Source organism: Pseudophryne corroboree, chromosome 6 (assembly GCF_028390025.1).
Source record: "Pseudophryne corroboree isolate aPseCor3 chromosome 6, aPseCor3.hap2, whole genome shotgun sequence".
NCBI lineage: Eukaryota > Metazoa > Chordata > Amphibia > Anura > Myobatrachidae > Pseudophryne > Pseudophryne corroboree.
In genome coordinates, this window is record NC_086449.1 from 362,250,931 (window position 1) to 362,266,874 (window position 15,944).

A 15,944-nucleotide genomic window follows, 5' to 3' on the forward strand; every position below is an offset into this window, starting at 1 on the left:
AACCTTATTCTTTCCTTTGGTGCTTAACCCTCCCTTCCCCGCAGCCTAACCCTATACTCCTCCCGCAGCCTTAATCTAGGAGACCCCGGCATACTTACGTTCGGGACGTCAGCAGTCGGGATTCCAAGTGATGTTGGGATACTGGCGCCGGCATCCTGACCGCATTCCGATTTTAGTAGGTTTTTGTCCTGTACTAAAGGCAACAATCAGAGAAAAGAACAGCATAATTTTGTCACAAGTTCATTAAAATTTTGTGTCGTTCTGGGGTAATCATGATAATAATGGTATATCAGATCAGGACATCCTTTAACCTGGTGTTTTCCAATTTCAAGAAATTTCCTAACACTAAGCAATCAATACTAAACAGTTATATTAAGAATATGGGGATTCAATTATATGCAGTAATTTACCTTGGTTAATTGATTCCCCGGTGGCATATCCAATTAGCCTTGACAATGGCACTTATTGGAGATTTTTTTTTTCAAGCTCCATGAGGTCCCAAAACAAAATCCTTGATATGTATGTGCTGTTTTTTTCACGCTCACGAAAACACGTAGGTACGGGAACTTATCATGAATCCTATAGGGGTATCCTATTAGCCACTGTAATTTGCCGCAAGAAAAACACTTTTATCGAGATAAAAGGCCCATGGTCAATTCGGGCTATCCAATAATATTCCTTTGTATTGTGTGGCAAATTATTCCTATTCGTGTGAAAACACATAAGGTCCCCGTAAAGCCACAGACCTATGTGTTTTAGCGGTAGCTATTGCGAGAAATATGGGTACTTATTGAGGATTTGGTTTTTGCTTGCCTGAGGCAGGGAAAACGAAATCCCTGATGAGTGCTGGCATTGGGGCTAATAGGATAGCTCCATCGGTGGTAATTAGCCATTGTAAATTTCCGCGACTAATAGGATACAGCCTTATGTGTTTTCGCCTGAAAACTGGATTTTTTTTTTTTCTGTCAAGAAAAGGGTCTTGAATTGAATTGCCCAAAAAAAACCTTCAGGCAAACAATGTAAAGACTGTTTTTTTTTTTTTTTGTTTTTTTTTTTTTGCCAAAACATTTTTCGGGTGCAAATGAATTCCCCCCCTAATGTGTGATTTCCACAAATAAAATAGCACTGTAATGAGGTTTCTGGATCATAGTCTAGACTCTAGTAAAAAGCACTATGTTAATAGTGGTGTTTTTGATTCTCTTGGATAGTGAATCATTTTGAACTACAATGTGCGATTCTCTTTGGGTAGGAATAGATCAGTTTTATATGATTTTATATGTTTTCACGAGTAGAACGTCATTTAGTTATAGTGGTATGTTCTATACAGGTGATGGCATAGGTAACAGTTGATATCATAGACAATTCTGTGTGAAGTGATGTCGTTTGCTTTGTCCTTTATGGCGTTTTCAGTGTCACACTTACGAATTCAATTGAAAAAAAGTGCGTAATCGCAATTTTTTGTCCAATGTTTTTATTAGGCAATTCAATTAATAACAACAGCAGGGGTAGGCACTAGTGTGCTAATTATGAGACACAAAATAACCATGAAAAAGAGAGAGATACCAATCACAGACTGCTGCTCCAGACTTTGAGGGGCTGAACCTCAAATGAATGGGTGTTGCTCATAGAGTCGACAGTCAACCACTGTTGATCGACAGTGACTAGGTCGTCACCTGAAATAGGTCAACACGGTCATTGGGTCGACATTTTGTTTTGTTGTTTTTTCTTCGTAAAGTGACCGGGAACCCCAATTAGTGCACCGTATCCCTACACATGGCTTGCGCTTTGGGCAAGGTGCCTCGCTCCGCTACCGCTGCGCATGGCACAGGTTACAATTCCAAATCAGTCCACGTGGATTGAAAAGTATCAAAAAGTTCAAAAAATGTAATAAAAATGTGAAAAACTCATGTCGACCTTGCCCATGTCGACCTAAAGACCGGATAACCCAAATAATTACTATAAAGATAAACAGAAGAGGAAGCGCTGTACGTGAGGGTATACATTAATTCAAATTAAAACAAGCACAATACACAAATTTCACTGATAATCATCAGAAAAAGTAAAAAATGTAAAAGATAAAATTACAATATCCTGATTCAATTAATGGTCTGCAGACCCTGGGGTAAATATTGAATCCGTTTATATTCATTAGAAATTGATGGTAAAGTTTTACATCCAGTATTTTAATAGCTGAAGCATTTCAATAGTGCCAGTGGCTAAGCAGTCTTTTAACCCCAGAATTCCAAACAGCAGTGAACGGTTAGTGACAAATTGGTTAGTAACAGTCCGTTGCAAATTGGATGTTAATGAACAGTCCCGTTTAGGGTCAGTGTCCCCATCAGGAAAAGATTAATACAAGCTCCATAGTAATTTCACCAGTTTAATTAGAGACCTCTGACTTATAATAGGCAGTTTCAAGAGGCAACTTGGTGCGTATCTGAGCTGGCTATACGGAATGCTAGCCCAGCCAGGTCCACTGATGTGCGTCAGTCTATTGTGTGGATGCGCTTACCAGTGCCTCTATGTGAAGCAGTCAGTGTACAGTCTCTCCTCCCATTGCTGGCGCCAGCTAACCATGACCGGAGCTGATGGATGGTGTGCAGTGGATGCGGTCTGCAGATGTCACAGGTGGGGGGCGATGCTTGTCGCATTTCTCAGCCTCTGTAGTGGGGCTGTTTCCTCATATTTCAATTAATACCCTTTTTTGTGGTAAAACTTACCCGCTATTGTTGCGAAAAACACAGAATCCATGTGTTTTCATGATCGCGGCCGTGAAAAAAGGCCCTTATCGTATTTTGTTTCTCCTGCCTCCAGGCAGGTGAAACAAAATCCCTGATATCGTCAAGTTATGAGGATAATTGAATTACCCTCTGGGGATCGATTGGCAAATTTTATTCCCCTACTTTAACATTTGCTTAATTTTGTGAATTTGTTAATGTTCTTGGAGGTAACTATTTTGTACCATATTTGGAAACTTTCCCTTCTGATTTGTCGTATGTAATTTCTATACAGCTGATTACTCTGTTATTATGTAGATGGTGTAAAACAAAAAAATAAATAAAATAAAAGCTGTAATAGCAAAAATATTTTTTTTTAATTAAACTTTTTGTTCTTTTATTCTACCTCCTATATGCAGTCCATTTCATGAAATATTTGTATTGTTTATCTTTTTATTTAGCCCTATCTAATTAGTTGCATTATATTTCCAAAGCAATTGCTCTGCGGCATTGGTCATCGTCGTTATTGTTGTGGTTTTTTTTTTTATTGGCTATTTCAAAGTTTTGATTCAGACGTTTCAATGGGATGAATGAAAGGTTATGATTTATAATGTTAGACTTGGTGGACGTATAAGTTTTCATGTGTTCTTCCTCTTCCTGCAGGCAGTGGCATAGGACAGGGGAAGATTCTGCAGAAGTTCCCAGAGAAAGATTGGGAAGACAACCCCTTTCCCCAGGGCATTGAACTGGTAAGTGTTTTGATAAATGGCTACATGTATAATGTGTAACTTCTCTATACTTTAGTCAGCTGTATATTTCATAGATGAATCTGTTCTTTTATGCAGAAACCATATTCTGTGAGTATTCCTTGTTCTTACCAGGTTTTTCTGAAACCCTTCATGATCCTTAAACGTCAAGTAAACACAAAAACTATTCATGCCTTCTATTCTATCTCCTTTCATAAAACCCCCTCTCTGTTCTTTACTAGTTCTGTCAGCCCAGTGGATGGCAGCTGTATACTGAGAAGAATCCCCCAACGTTCTTCATTGCAGTTCTGACTGACATCAACTCCGAGCGTCATTACTGTAGTTGCTTCACCTTCTGGGAAGAAATCGCACAGGTATATCTAACTATTAATATTATTATTATTTACTTTCATTGTCTGTATACAGCCACGTTATGTTCTCATCCTTATTCTGTAATGACTCTGATTTCCCTTGCACACTAACATTGTGATTTTGTAATTATCCCTGCTTAGGTCTTTACATGAGAGTTTGGTTGAGACAGACAAGGCAATAGCAGATCATCTAAATTAGTGTAGAATTGAGGAATGGGAAAGAACGTGGCAGCTTTAATTTAATGCTAACAAAATGCTAAATCATGCACTTCGGTCTCAAAAACTCAAAGGCTAAATATATTGTCAAGGGTACTAAAATAGACTGTTGAAGAGGAAAGTGATCCAGGAGTCACTATTTCAAGTGACTTAAAGGCTGGAAAGCAATGTAACAAAACTATGAGAAAGGCAAGCCAGTCGCTTGGTTGCATTGGTAGAGTAATCAGTATCAGAAAAAAGTAGTAGTAATGCCACTGTATAGGTCATTTGTACGGCCTCATCTGGAATATTGTGTTCAGTTCTGGAGAACATATCTCCAGAAAGATATAAATACATTGGAGAGCATAGAAAGAAGGGCAACTAAAATGGTACACAACTTACCAGGTAGGACTAAAAGATCTTAATATTATAATTTGGAGCAGAGAAGAGAAAGGGAGGACATGGTAGAAAACTTTCAAATATGTCAAGGGTTTTAACAAGCTTTATTGCTGCTAATAGGTTCACTGTGGGCTATCCTACTATTCCCGATACCGGCATCCTTATCCTCCACTACCGGCAATAATCTGCTATTATGCTTCCCGTGCCTCAGGCACCCGAAGCAGAATCCCTGATACGTAGCAGTCTGAGCTGTGATAATACATGGAATTGGGAATTTAGCCCTGATTCCATGTGTTTTTCTTCTGATCGCAGATCATTTTTGCCCATTAAAAATGGCATTTAATTGGATACCTCAATAATGACCATTGGTCATAAATTGCGATATCCACCCGTTTTTAGCTGCCAAGAATACATCAGGACTAATTGGATACCCCCTATATCTTGTTTTGGATTGCAAATGTGTCTAGTACTCTGTGTTCACAGACTAAGTTTGAGGTCACAATGTCTTACCCTCTGTTGTTCCTTCTCTTTTTTTTTTCTGTCTATTATGTCACGAATTTGAGAATACAGAAGTGCTAATGATGATAAATAGTCTGATTGAAAACCTTCATGTATAATGGTCTTTCATTCTGTCCTGTAATCTACAGCTAGTTATAGCAGTCTATAGGGTAGATAGAACTACGTAATAAGCAAAATGACCAGATGGCATATACTATTGCCTGGATAAAAAACTGAAAACTTGTACTCGTTGACTATACTCCACATATTTACAAAATCATGTATTTTGCATAAATTGCAAAGTTGGTTAATCTAAATAAATACATCCTGTGTTCCATAGAACCTTACTGATCAGAGAGATGGAGAAGCTGAAGATGCACCCCTGCCATCTGCAGCTCAGCTTTACGCTCCCAAGACTCTGGTACTCGTGTCACGTTTGGATCATCCTGAGGTCTTTAGGGTAAGTGGCCTTCATTGGTTTAACATTATCTAAACTAAGACTTCCATCCTATCTGACATCTGTATTTTATCTAAAATGCTTGATGACCTTCGTTTTATGATACAGTGGTGTGAGGACTTTAAGCAGCTAGCACTTTATATCATTATGAAATATACATGATGATGTTGGTGATCTTACCAAAGAGTTCTAGTAATGTAGGTGGAAAATTCATTCTGCGTGATGACCACATTAATGTGAGCTGAAAAATTATTAGCGAATATACATTATGCAGAATTGAGTTGCCCCTATAAAGTTTAATATGGTGACGGTCAACAAGCTGATGTTCGAGAATTCACCCTCTGCTCCATCCTGCTTTATTGTGAGATTTGTTTATTATAGTTTGTGACACCTGTATAAAAGTCCTGCTGATATGTTATTACAGTTAGATGCCACTTTCTTTGATTAAATGTATTTTTATTTTTTATTTATTAACAGTTTGTTATATAGCACAGCATATTCCGTTGCGCTTTACAATTAGAACAACATTAATAGAACAAAACTGGGCAAAAACAGACAGACATAGGTGTAGGAAGCCCCTGCTCGCAAGCTTACAATCTATAGGACTATAGGCGTTGATACCCAAGGATAGATGCTACCTATTTCATAATGGTCCACCAGATTGCTAGGTTCTTAATGGGTTGTATGATATGATCACCCAGCAATGTTGGCCATGGGTCAGGCGGGTGTGAAAGTAAAGAGAGACAAAATATGTGAGGTTATGTGAACTGTACAGAGAGGATGTAATTAGATAGGGAAGCATTGAAGGTTATGTGGATGGGACTGGAATTTGATTTGCTTGTCTGAAAAGGTGAGTTTTCAGCAAATGTTTAAAGGTTTGGAGACTATGGGGGTATATTCAATACCCGTCGGATCGTTTCAGATGGAAAGGATCCGACAGGTCAGTATTCAATGAGCGGCCAAATCCGACTGTCTGATTTGGCCGTTCCCGACCACTGTCACAGCCGCTCATACCCCGTGCTGTCTCATCTGTGCTGCTGCTGTTTCCCGCTCCTCTCCTCACCCGTCCGCGATCCTCTCCTCACCCATTCGCGATCCTCTCCTCACCCGCCCACGCTCCGCTCCTCACATGGTCCCGTCCCCTCCTACCTGCCCCCGCTCACCCTCTTGACCTGTCCCCGCTCCCCCGTCTCATCTCCGACAATGTCAATCCGACTTTAAAAAAAGTAGGATTGACATAGTTTGTACTAGGGCCAAAACCTGTGGATTTAGCCGCCTTCACGACAATACACACGTGGATTCCGACAATCCACGTGTTTTCCGACTTGTCGGGGGGAAAAAGGCATTGAATAGGTCGGAACCCCTTCCGACCTAAACCTGTCGGAAACTGCTGTCTTTCCAACAAGACGGCAGTTTCCGACGGGTATTGAATACACCCCTAGAGGTGAGTCTTATTGTACGTGGGAGGGCATTCCACAGAGTGGGTGAAGCCCAGAAAAAGTCCTGTAATTTTGAATGGGAACAAGAAATACGTGTGGATGAGAGACGTAGATCTTGTGCAGAGCGGAGAGGTCTGGTAGGGAGATATTTTGAGATGAGTGAAGTGATGTATATTGGTGCAGTTTGGTTAATAGCCTTGTATGTTAGTAAAATATATTTCTCTAACGTCCTAGTGGATGCTGGGGACTCCGTAAGGACCATGGGGAATAGACGGGCTCCGCAGGAGACTGGGCACTCTATAAGAAAGATTTGGTACTATCTGGTGTGCACTGGCTCCTCCCTCTATGCCCCTCCTCCAGACCTCAGTTAGATTTCTGTGCCCGGCCCGAGCTGGTTGCACACTAGGAGCTCTCCTGAGCTTCTAGAAAGAAAGTTTAAATTAGGTTTTTTATTTTACAGTGAGACCTGCTGGCAACAGGCTCACTGCATCGAGGGACTAAGGGGAGAAGAAGCGAACCTACCTGCTTGCAGCTAGCTTGGGCTTCTTAGGCTACTGGACACCATTAGCTCCAGAGGGATCGACCGCAGGACTCGTCCTTGGTGTTCGTTCCCGGAGCCGCGCCGCCGTCCCCCTTACAGAGCCAGAAGCATGAAGATGGTCCGGAAAATCGGCGGCAGAAGACTTCAGTCTTCACCAAGGTAGCGCACAGCACTGCAGCTGTGCGCAATTGCTCCTCATACACACTTCACACTCCGGTCACTGAGGGTGCAGGGCGCTGGGGGGGGGGCGCCCTGAGCAGCAATAATATCACCTTGGCTGGCAAAATAACCACAATATATAGCCCCAGAGGCTATATATGTGGTAATTACCCCTGCCAGAATACAGAAAAAAGCGGGAGAAAAGGCAGCCGAAAAAGGGGCGGAGCCATCTCCCTCAGCACACTGGCGCCATTATTCCCTCACAGTTCCGCTGGAAGGAAGCTCCCTGACTCTCCCCTGCAGTCTACACTACAGAAAGGATAAAAAAGAGAGGGGGGCACTAAATTTGGGCGCAGTTTAATACAATAAGCAGCTATAAAGGGTCATAATTCAGTTAGTCCCTGTATTATTATAGCGCTCTGGTGTGTGCTGGCATACTCTCACTCTGTCTCCCCAAAGGGCTTTTGTGGGGTCCTGTCTCCTTTAAGAACATTCCCTGTGTGTGTGTGCGGTGTGTCGGTACGGCTGTGTCGACATGTTTGATGAGGAGACTTATGTGGAGGCGGAGCAGATGCCTATAAATGTGATGTCACCCCCTGCGGGGCAGACACCTGAGTGGATGGATTTATGGAAGGAATTACGTGCAAGTGTCGACTCCTTACATAAAAAATTTGACGACATGCCAAATGCGGGACAGCCGGCTTCTCAGCTCGTGCCTGCCCAGACGATTCAAAGGCCGTCAGGGGCCCTGAAACGACCACTACCTCAGATGGCAGACACAGATGTCGACACGGATACTGATGCAAGTGTCGACGACGATGAGTCAAATTTAATGTCCACTAGGGCCATTTGTGGCATGAATGAGGCAATGAAAGAGGTATTACACCTTGCTGATATAAACCCAGGTACCTCAAAAAAGGGTATTATGTTTGGGGAGAAAAAACTACCTATAGTTTTTCCCCCATCTGAGGAATTGAATGAGGTGTGTGAAGAAGCGTGGGCTTCCCCCGATAAAAAATTGGTGATTTCAAAAAAATTACTAATGGCGTTCCCTTTCTCGCCAGAGGATAGGTCACGTTGGGAAACTCCCCCTAGGGTGGATAAAGCGCTCACACGTTTGTCTAAAAAGGTGGCACTACCGTCTCCGGATACGGCCGCCCTAAAGGAACCCGCTGATAGAAAGCAGGAGGCTATCCTAAAATCTATATACACACACACTGGTGTTATACTGAGACCAGCTATTGCTTCAGCCTGGATGTGCAGTGCTGCTGCTGCTTGGTCAGATTCCCTGTCGGAAAATATTGACACCCTTGACAGAGACACTATATTGCTAACCATAGAGCATATAAAAGACTCAGTCTTATACATGAGAGATGCACAGAGGGAGATCTGCCGGCTGGCATCTAGAATAAGTGCTTTGTTCATTTCTGCTAGGAGAGGCTTATGGACTCGGCAGTGGACAGGAGATGCAGATTCTAAAAGGCACATGGAAGTTTTGCCTTATAAGGGTGAGGAGTTATTCGGGGACGGTCTCTCAGACCTTGTTTCCACAGCAACAGCTGGGAAGTCTGCATTTTTGCCCCATGTCCCCTCACAGCCTAAGAAAGCACCGTATTACCAAGTACAGTCCTTTCGACCCCAGAAAAACAGGCGGGGAAAAGGCGGGTCCTTTCTGTCTAGAGGCAGAGGAAGGTGGAAAAAGCTGCAACACACAGCAGGTTCCCAGGACCAAAAGTCCTCCCCCGCTTCTTCCAAATCCGCCGCATGACGGTGGGGCTCCACAGGCGGAGCCAGGTACGGTGGGGGGCCGCCTCAAGAATTTCAGCGATCAGTGGGCTCGCTCACGGGTGGATCCCTGGATCCTTCAAGTAGTATCTCAGGGGTACAAGCTGGAATTCGAGGCGCCTCCCCCCCACCGTTTCCTCAAATCAGCCTTACCGACGACTCCATCGGGCAGGGAGGCTGTGCTAGAGGCCATTCACAAGCTGTATTCCCAGCAGGTGATAGTCAAGGTACCCCTACTTCAACAAGGCCGGGGCTACTATTCCACACTATTTGTGGTACCGAAACCAGACGGTTCGGTGAGACCCATTTTAAATTTGAAATCCTTGAACACTTAAAAATTCAAGTTCAAGATGGAATCGCTCAGGGCAGTTATTGCAAGCCTGGACGAGGGGGATTACATGGTATCCCTGGACATCAAGGATGCTTACCTGCATGTCCCTATTTACCTTCCTCACCAGGAGTACCTCAGATTTGTGGTACAGGATTGCCATTACCAATTCCAGACACTACCGTTTGGACTGTCCACGGCACCGAGGGTGTTTACCAAAGTAATGGCAGAAATGATGATACTACTTCGAAAAAAGGGAGTTTTAATTATCCCGTACTTGGACGATCTCCTTATAAAGGCGAGGTCCTGGGAGCAGTTACTGGTCGGAGTAGCACTATCTCGGGAAGTGCTACAACAGCATGGCTGGATTCTGAACATTCCAAAGTCACAACTGGTTCCTTCCACTCGCTTACTGTTCCTGGGGATGATTTTGGACACAGAACTGAAAAAAGTGTTTCTCCCGCAGGAGAAAGCCAAGGAGCTGTGATCTCTAGTCAGAGACCTCCTAAAACCAAAACAGGTATCGGTGCATCGCTGCACACGAGTCCTGGGAAAAATGGTGGCTTCATACGAAGCAATTCCATTCGGTAGGTTCCATGCGAGGACCTTCCAGTGGGACCTCTTGGACAAGTGGTCGGGATCGCATCTTCAGATGCATCAACTGATAACCCTGTCTCCAAGGACCAGGGTGTCTCTACTGTGGTGGCTGCAGAGTGCTCATCTTCTAGAGGGCCGCAGATTCGGCATACAGGACTGGGTCCTGGTGACCACGGATGCCAGCCTTCGAGGCTGGGGAGCAGTCACACAGGGAAGAAACTTCCAAGGACTATGGTCAAGTCAGGAGACTTCCCTACACATAAATATTCTGGAACTGAGGGCCATTTACAATGCCCTAAGTCAGGCAAGACCCCTGCTTCAAAACCAGCCGGTACTGATCCAGTCAGACAACATCACGGCAGTCGCCCATGTGAACCGACAGGGCGGCACAAGAAGCAGGATGGCAATGGCAGAAGCCACAAGGATTCTCCGATGGGCGGAAAATCACGTACTAGCACTGTCAGCAGTGTTCATTCCGGGAGTGGACAACTGGGAAGCAGACTTCCTCAGCAGACACGACCTACACCCGGGAGAGTGGGGACTTCATCCAGAAGTCTTCCTACTGTTAATAAGCCGTTGGGAAAGGCCACAGGTGGACATGATGGCGTCCCGCCTCAACAAAAAGCTAAAGAGATATTGCGCCAGGTCAAGGTATCCTCAGGCGATAGCTGTGGACGCTCTAGTGACACCGTGGGTGTACCAGTCGGTTTATGTGTTCCCTCCTCTGCCTCTCATACCAAAGGTACTGAGAATAATAAGAAGGCGAGGAGTAAGAACGATTCTCGTGGTTCCGGATTGGCCAAGAAGGGCTTGGTACCCGGAACTTCAAGAAATGATATCAGAGGACCCATGGCCTCTACCGCTCAGACAGGATCTGCTGCAGCAGGGGCCCTGTCTGTTCCAAGACTTACCGCGGCTGCGTTTGACGGCATGGCGGTTGAATTCCGGATCCTAAAGCATTCCGGAGGAAGTCATTCCTACGCTGATAAAAGCCAGGAAAGAAGTAACCGCGAACCATTATCACCGTATTTGGCGAAAATATGTTGCGTGGTGTGAGGCCAGGAAGGCCCCAACAGAGGAATTTCAGCTTGGTCGCTTTCTACACTTCCTACAGTCGGGAGTGACTATGGGCCTAAAATTGGGTTCCATTAAGGTCCAGATTTCGGCCCTGTCGATTTTCTTCCAGAAAGAACTGGCTTCACTGCCTTAAGTTCAGACTTTTGTAAAGGGAGTGCTTCATATTCAGCCCCCTTTTGTGCCTCCCGTGGCACCTTGGGATCTCAATGTGGTGTTGAGTTTCCTAAAATCACATTGGTTTGAACCACTTAAAACTGTGGATCTGAAATATCTCACGTGGAAAGTGGTCATGTTATTGGCCTTGGCTTCGGCCAGGCGTGTGTCAGAATTGGCGGCTTTGTCTTGTAATAGCCCTTATCTGATTTTCATATGGATAGGGCAGAATTGAGGACTCGTCCCCAGTTTCTCCCTAAGGTGGTATCTGCTTTTCACTTGAACCAACCTATTGTGGTGCCTGCGGCTACTAGGGACTTGGAGGATTCCAAGTTACTGGATGTAGTCAGGGCCTTGAAACTTTATGTTTCCAGGACGGCTGGAGTCAGGAAGACTGACTCGCTTTTTGTCCTGTATGCACCCAACAAGATAGGTGCTCCTGCTTCTAAGCAGACTATTGCTCGCTGGATTTGTAGCACAATTCAGCTGGCGCATTCTGCGGCTGGATTGCCGCATCCTAAATCAGTGAAAGCCCATTCCACGAGGAAAGTGGGCTCATCTTGGGCGGCTGCCCGAGGGGTCTCGGCTTTACAACTTTGCCGAGCTGCAACTTGGTCAGGGGCAAACATGTTTGCTAAATTCTACAAATTTGATACCCTGGCTGAGGAGGACCTTGAGTTCTCTCATTCGGTGCTGCAGAGTCATCCGCACTCTCCCGCCCGTTTGGGAGCTTTGGTATAATCCCCATGGTCCTTACGGAGTCCCCAGCATCCACTAGGACGTTAGAGAAAATAAGATTTTACTCACCGGTAAATCTATTTCTCGTAGTCCGTAGTGGATGCTGGGCGCCCATCCCAAGTGCGGATTGTCTGCAATACTTGTATATATTTATTGCCTAACTAAAGGGTTATTGTTGAGCCATCTGTTGAGAGGCTCGGTTATATTTCATACTGTAAACTGGGTATAGTATCACGAGTTATACGGTGTGATTGGTGTGGCTGGTATGAGTCTTACCCGGGATTCAAAATCCTTCCTTATTGTGTCAGCTCTTCCGGGCACAGTATCCTAACTGAGGTCTGGAGGAGGGGCATAGAGGGAGGAGCCAGTGCACACCAGATAGTACCAAATCTTTCTTATAGAGTGCCCAGTCTCCTGCGGAGCCCGTCTATTCCCCATGGTCCTTACGGAGTCCCCAGCATCCACTACGGACTACGAGAAATAGATTTACCGGTGAGTAAAATCTTATTTTTAATTTATTATTGCGATTAAGGTTTGAGAGTCACCCGTGGAGCCCCTGAAGTGCATCAGGTTGCCTATTACTGGGGTAATTAGCATGTCATGATTTGTCACACTTTCAGGACTCCCTAGGACTGATTTACACCATTCATACAGATGGCTTAAGCATATCCCTGGAGAATGTCATAGGAAACTTGCTAACCTGCACTGTCCCTGTCACTGGTGGTTCCCAGGTGAGTGTTACCAGACAGAATCAGTTATGCCTCATGTGAATAACTGCGCAGTTGAAATGATAGCTTGCAAATGATTTTATCAAGCCTGTTGGGACTTGTGTGTGTTGACCATAGTTTACTACTAATACCTTGTGCATTGCTCTCTGACTCCATGTTAATTTTTTTCTCCCAGTCTGACCAGGAGCAGGATTCTATGGTATGCACCTCATTATAATTGCTGACACACTGCCTGCTTATCCTCTCCCATCGCCTCTATATTGGGAAAATGTGTGTTCCCTTCCATGTGCAAAGAATTAAAAGAAAATTGGAATGGCATAATATAGTTCCAAAAGTGCAGTAACAAAAAAAGTTTTAAAAACTGCACTTGATATACTTTTTTTTTTTTTAAATACAGTATGTACAGATAAAACATTTTGAGAATAGGCCTTAGATAATACATTTTAGGTAAAATGACAGCAATCAAAAATATTGCAACTCTTGTTTTTATCCAGTCCCCCACCTTGTAGAACAATGGTATCTCCATGCCCAGGTTTACAGCAGTTTCCCTCTTGGTGGTGTCTAAAATCCCATTATAGACAAGGACTTATTCTGGAATTTGAAGGTTCAGATTGTTGCTGTGACTTGTCAGATTGGCCGCATCTACAACCTTAGTTTCTCCTATAAAACCCTTACCAGGACCCTACAGTTCTGTTAGTTGAAAGCGTTGGTTTTTATTGCAAGTATTTAAAAAAAAAAAAAAAAAAAATTTTATTATTTTTTTTCTAATCCTCAAAACATATACAGGTTGAGTATCCCTTATCCAAAATGCTTGGGACCAGAAGTATTTTGGATATCGGATTTTTCCGTAGTTTGGAATAACTGCATACCATAATGAGATATCATGGTGATTGGACCTAAGTCTAAGCACAGAATGCATTTATGTTTCATATACACCTTATACACACAGCCTGAAGGTCATTTTAGCCAATATTTTTTATAATTTTGTACATTAAACAAAGTGTGTGTACATTCACACAATTCATTTATGTTTCACATACACCTTATACACACAGCTTGAAGGTCATTTAATACAATATTTTTAATAACTTTGTGTATTAAACAAAGTTTGTGTACATTGAGTCATCAGAAAACAAAGATTTCACTATCTCACTCTCACTCAAAAAAGTCCGTATTTCGGAATATTCCGTATTTCGGAATATTTGGATATGGGATACTCAACCTGTATGTATGTATGTATATGTATGTATATGTATGTGTGTATATATATATATATATATATAATTTTTTTTTTTTTTTTCATGTTTTGACTTTTATTGTAATATGACAGAAACAGGAGAATTATAGAAACACTTTTTTTCCAGTTCCCTAGATAGGAGTGATTCATGGGGTCAACATAATGGCTGCCGAACTATAGTCTGGATCCCAAGTTACAGACTGGACTTGCCAGAGTGGAGTTAGCTTCAACATAAGGACAGCCAATTGTCTTATTTGTGGAAGCAAGGCTCTACTTTTATTTGAAGTCTTTTCTTCTCTATTTATATACAGCAGGTGGTAAGTGAGCTCATCACAGGTGTGCAGCAGGGTAGTAGGGTTCAGCCTGTTCCACTCAGGCTGGGAATTTCTGTAACTCAGGATTTTGTGGACAATATGTTGGTTGCAATGGCTGCTACCTTTATTGTCTTGTGTGTACCAAATGCCAGTCTAGATAACCTGTGTAATCAGGTGTCACTCTGATGTCTTCCCATGGTACACCAAGGGCTAAAAAAACTCCAGGCCTGGGCTACTCAGTCAATCTGTGGATGCCATTTATTGCCTGCCTAGCGGACAAGGGCAGCCAGAGAACCTTGTGCATTTCTATCCTAGAACTTGCCTATGTTGGGTTCCTAAGGCAGGCCCAACAAAGACATTTGCAAACTTGTTAACCAAAGTATATTTTTTATCCTTTCCTGCCATTTAGGCTTCTAGTTTATGTTTGGAATCTAAAGTGAAGAGGAAGGCTCTATCAGAAAAGTTGCAGATATAGCCCTTGACAATTCTCATTCCCTTCTAGAATCTACTGACATTGTGACTGATTCTATACAATGTCTTATCAGAATAGTACATTTTGACCATAAAATGGAGGTCTTACAAGACAAGCCTTGTGTTACCTTTTTGTTGTTTTTCTCTTTTTTTCCTTAGGCATTCTGTCATCTTGTTGTTTTCTTCCCAGTCTAGACTTATACAGAGTTGTCTCTGGAGAATGGTATGATCCAAACACTTCAATGCCAAATACCGTTTCAGTCCTGTGCACTTTTTTCCTTTAGAGATTTACAGTTGAGGGATGTTCTGTTGCTGTGTGACCTGGTCTGTCAACAGCTGTCTTGGAGAGCGTCTTTCAAGAGTGTCTTTCAGGAGGTGATGATAATCATCTGCCCTATCTTAAACCATTAGAGGGTTGAGTTTTTTTCTAATCTGTTCTGCTATTGTTTCAGATAAGCAGTTCAATTACCTTGTAGCTCTTTTCCGTAAGTCTCCATTCCTATTATGTTATGAATAAAAAGCTGGTCACTTGTTTGGTTCCCTTGTTTCTACCTAAAGTTGTCTCGGGTTTTCACATCAACCAGGCATTGGTGGTTGTCATGAAGTGCCTTTACAACCACAAAGATGCTTCAGTTTTATGATGTGGCATGTTGTCTGTGGATCTAGCTGTACAGAGTATTGCCCTGGATATTCTGTTTGTAAGAGAACCATTGACTGGAAGTATTATCGCCTGCTTAATCAAACCTAAAATCTAGCAAAGGTGGGTGCCAATATCCTCTGGTCTGATCCGCACTTGACCAAAGTGATTAATCTTTCTTGGCATGTCACTGAGTGTCAATGAACCATGTGTACAGAGTGTCAGCCTGGTCACGCTCGCCAACTTTTTAAAGTGGACATTTCAGTCTCTGCTGAGTTCACCTTTGGTAGGACTGTCCTCCAGCCACTAATTCCCCTTTCACTGAGGGTGGTTTTGGGACCTTCCATTATCTTTATC

At 43.2% G+C, this 15,944-nt stretch overlaps 1 protein-coding gene across 8 annotated transcripts in view; it reads left to right on the forward strand.

Moving 5' to 3' along the window:
- The window catches only part of SBF1 (SET binding factor 1), a 421,239-nt gene that overhangs the window by 119,504 nt on the left and 285,791 nt on the right, over window positions 1-15,944 (forward strand). For 6 of the 8 annotated variants that reach the window (XM_063926659.1, XM_063926653.1, XM_063926655.1 and 3 more), the window contains exons 2-6: window positions 3,381-3,466; window positions 3,706-3,837; window positions 5,267-5,386; window positions 12,821-12,931; window positions 13,104-13,127. In XM_063926659.1, coding sequence (XP_063782729.1) covers window positions 3,381-3,466; window positions 3,706-3,837; window positions 5,267-5,386; window positions 12,821-12,931; window positions 13,104-13,127 — 473 coding nt within the window. The remainder of the gene's footprint in view (window positions 1-3,380; window positions 3,467-3,705; window positions 3,838-5,266; window positions 5,387-12,820; window positions 12,932-13,103; window positions 13,128-15,944) is intronic. The other 2 variants (XM_063926654.1, XM_063926660.1) reach the window with 1 other exon arrangement.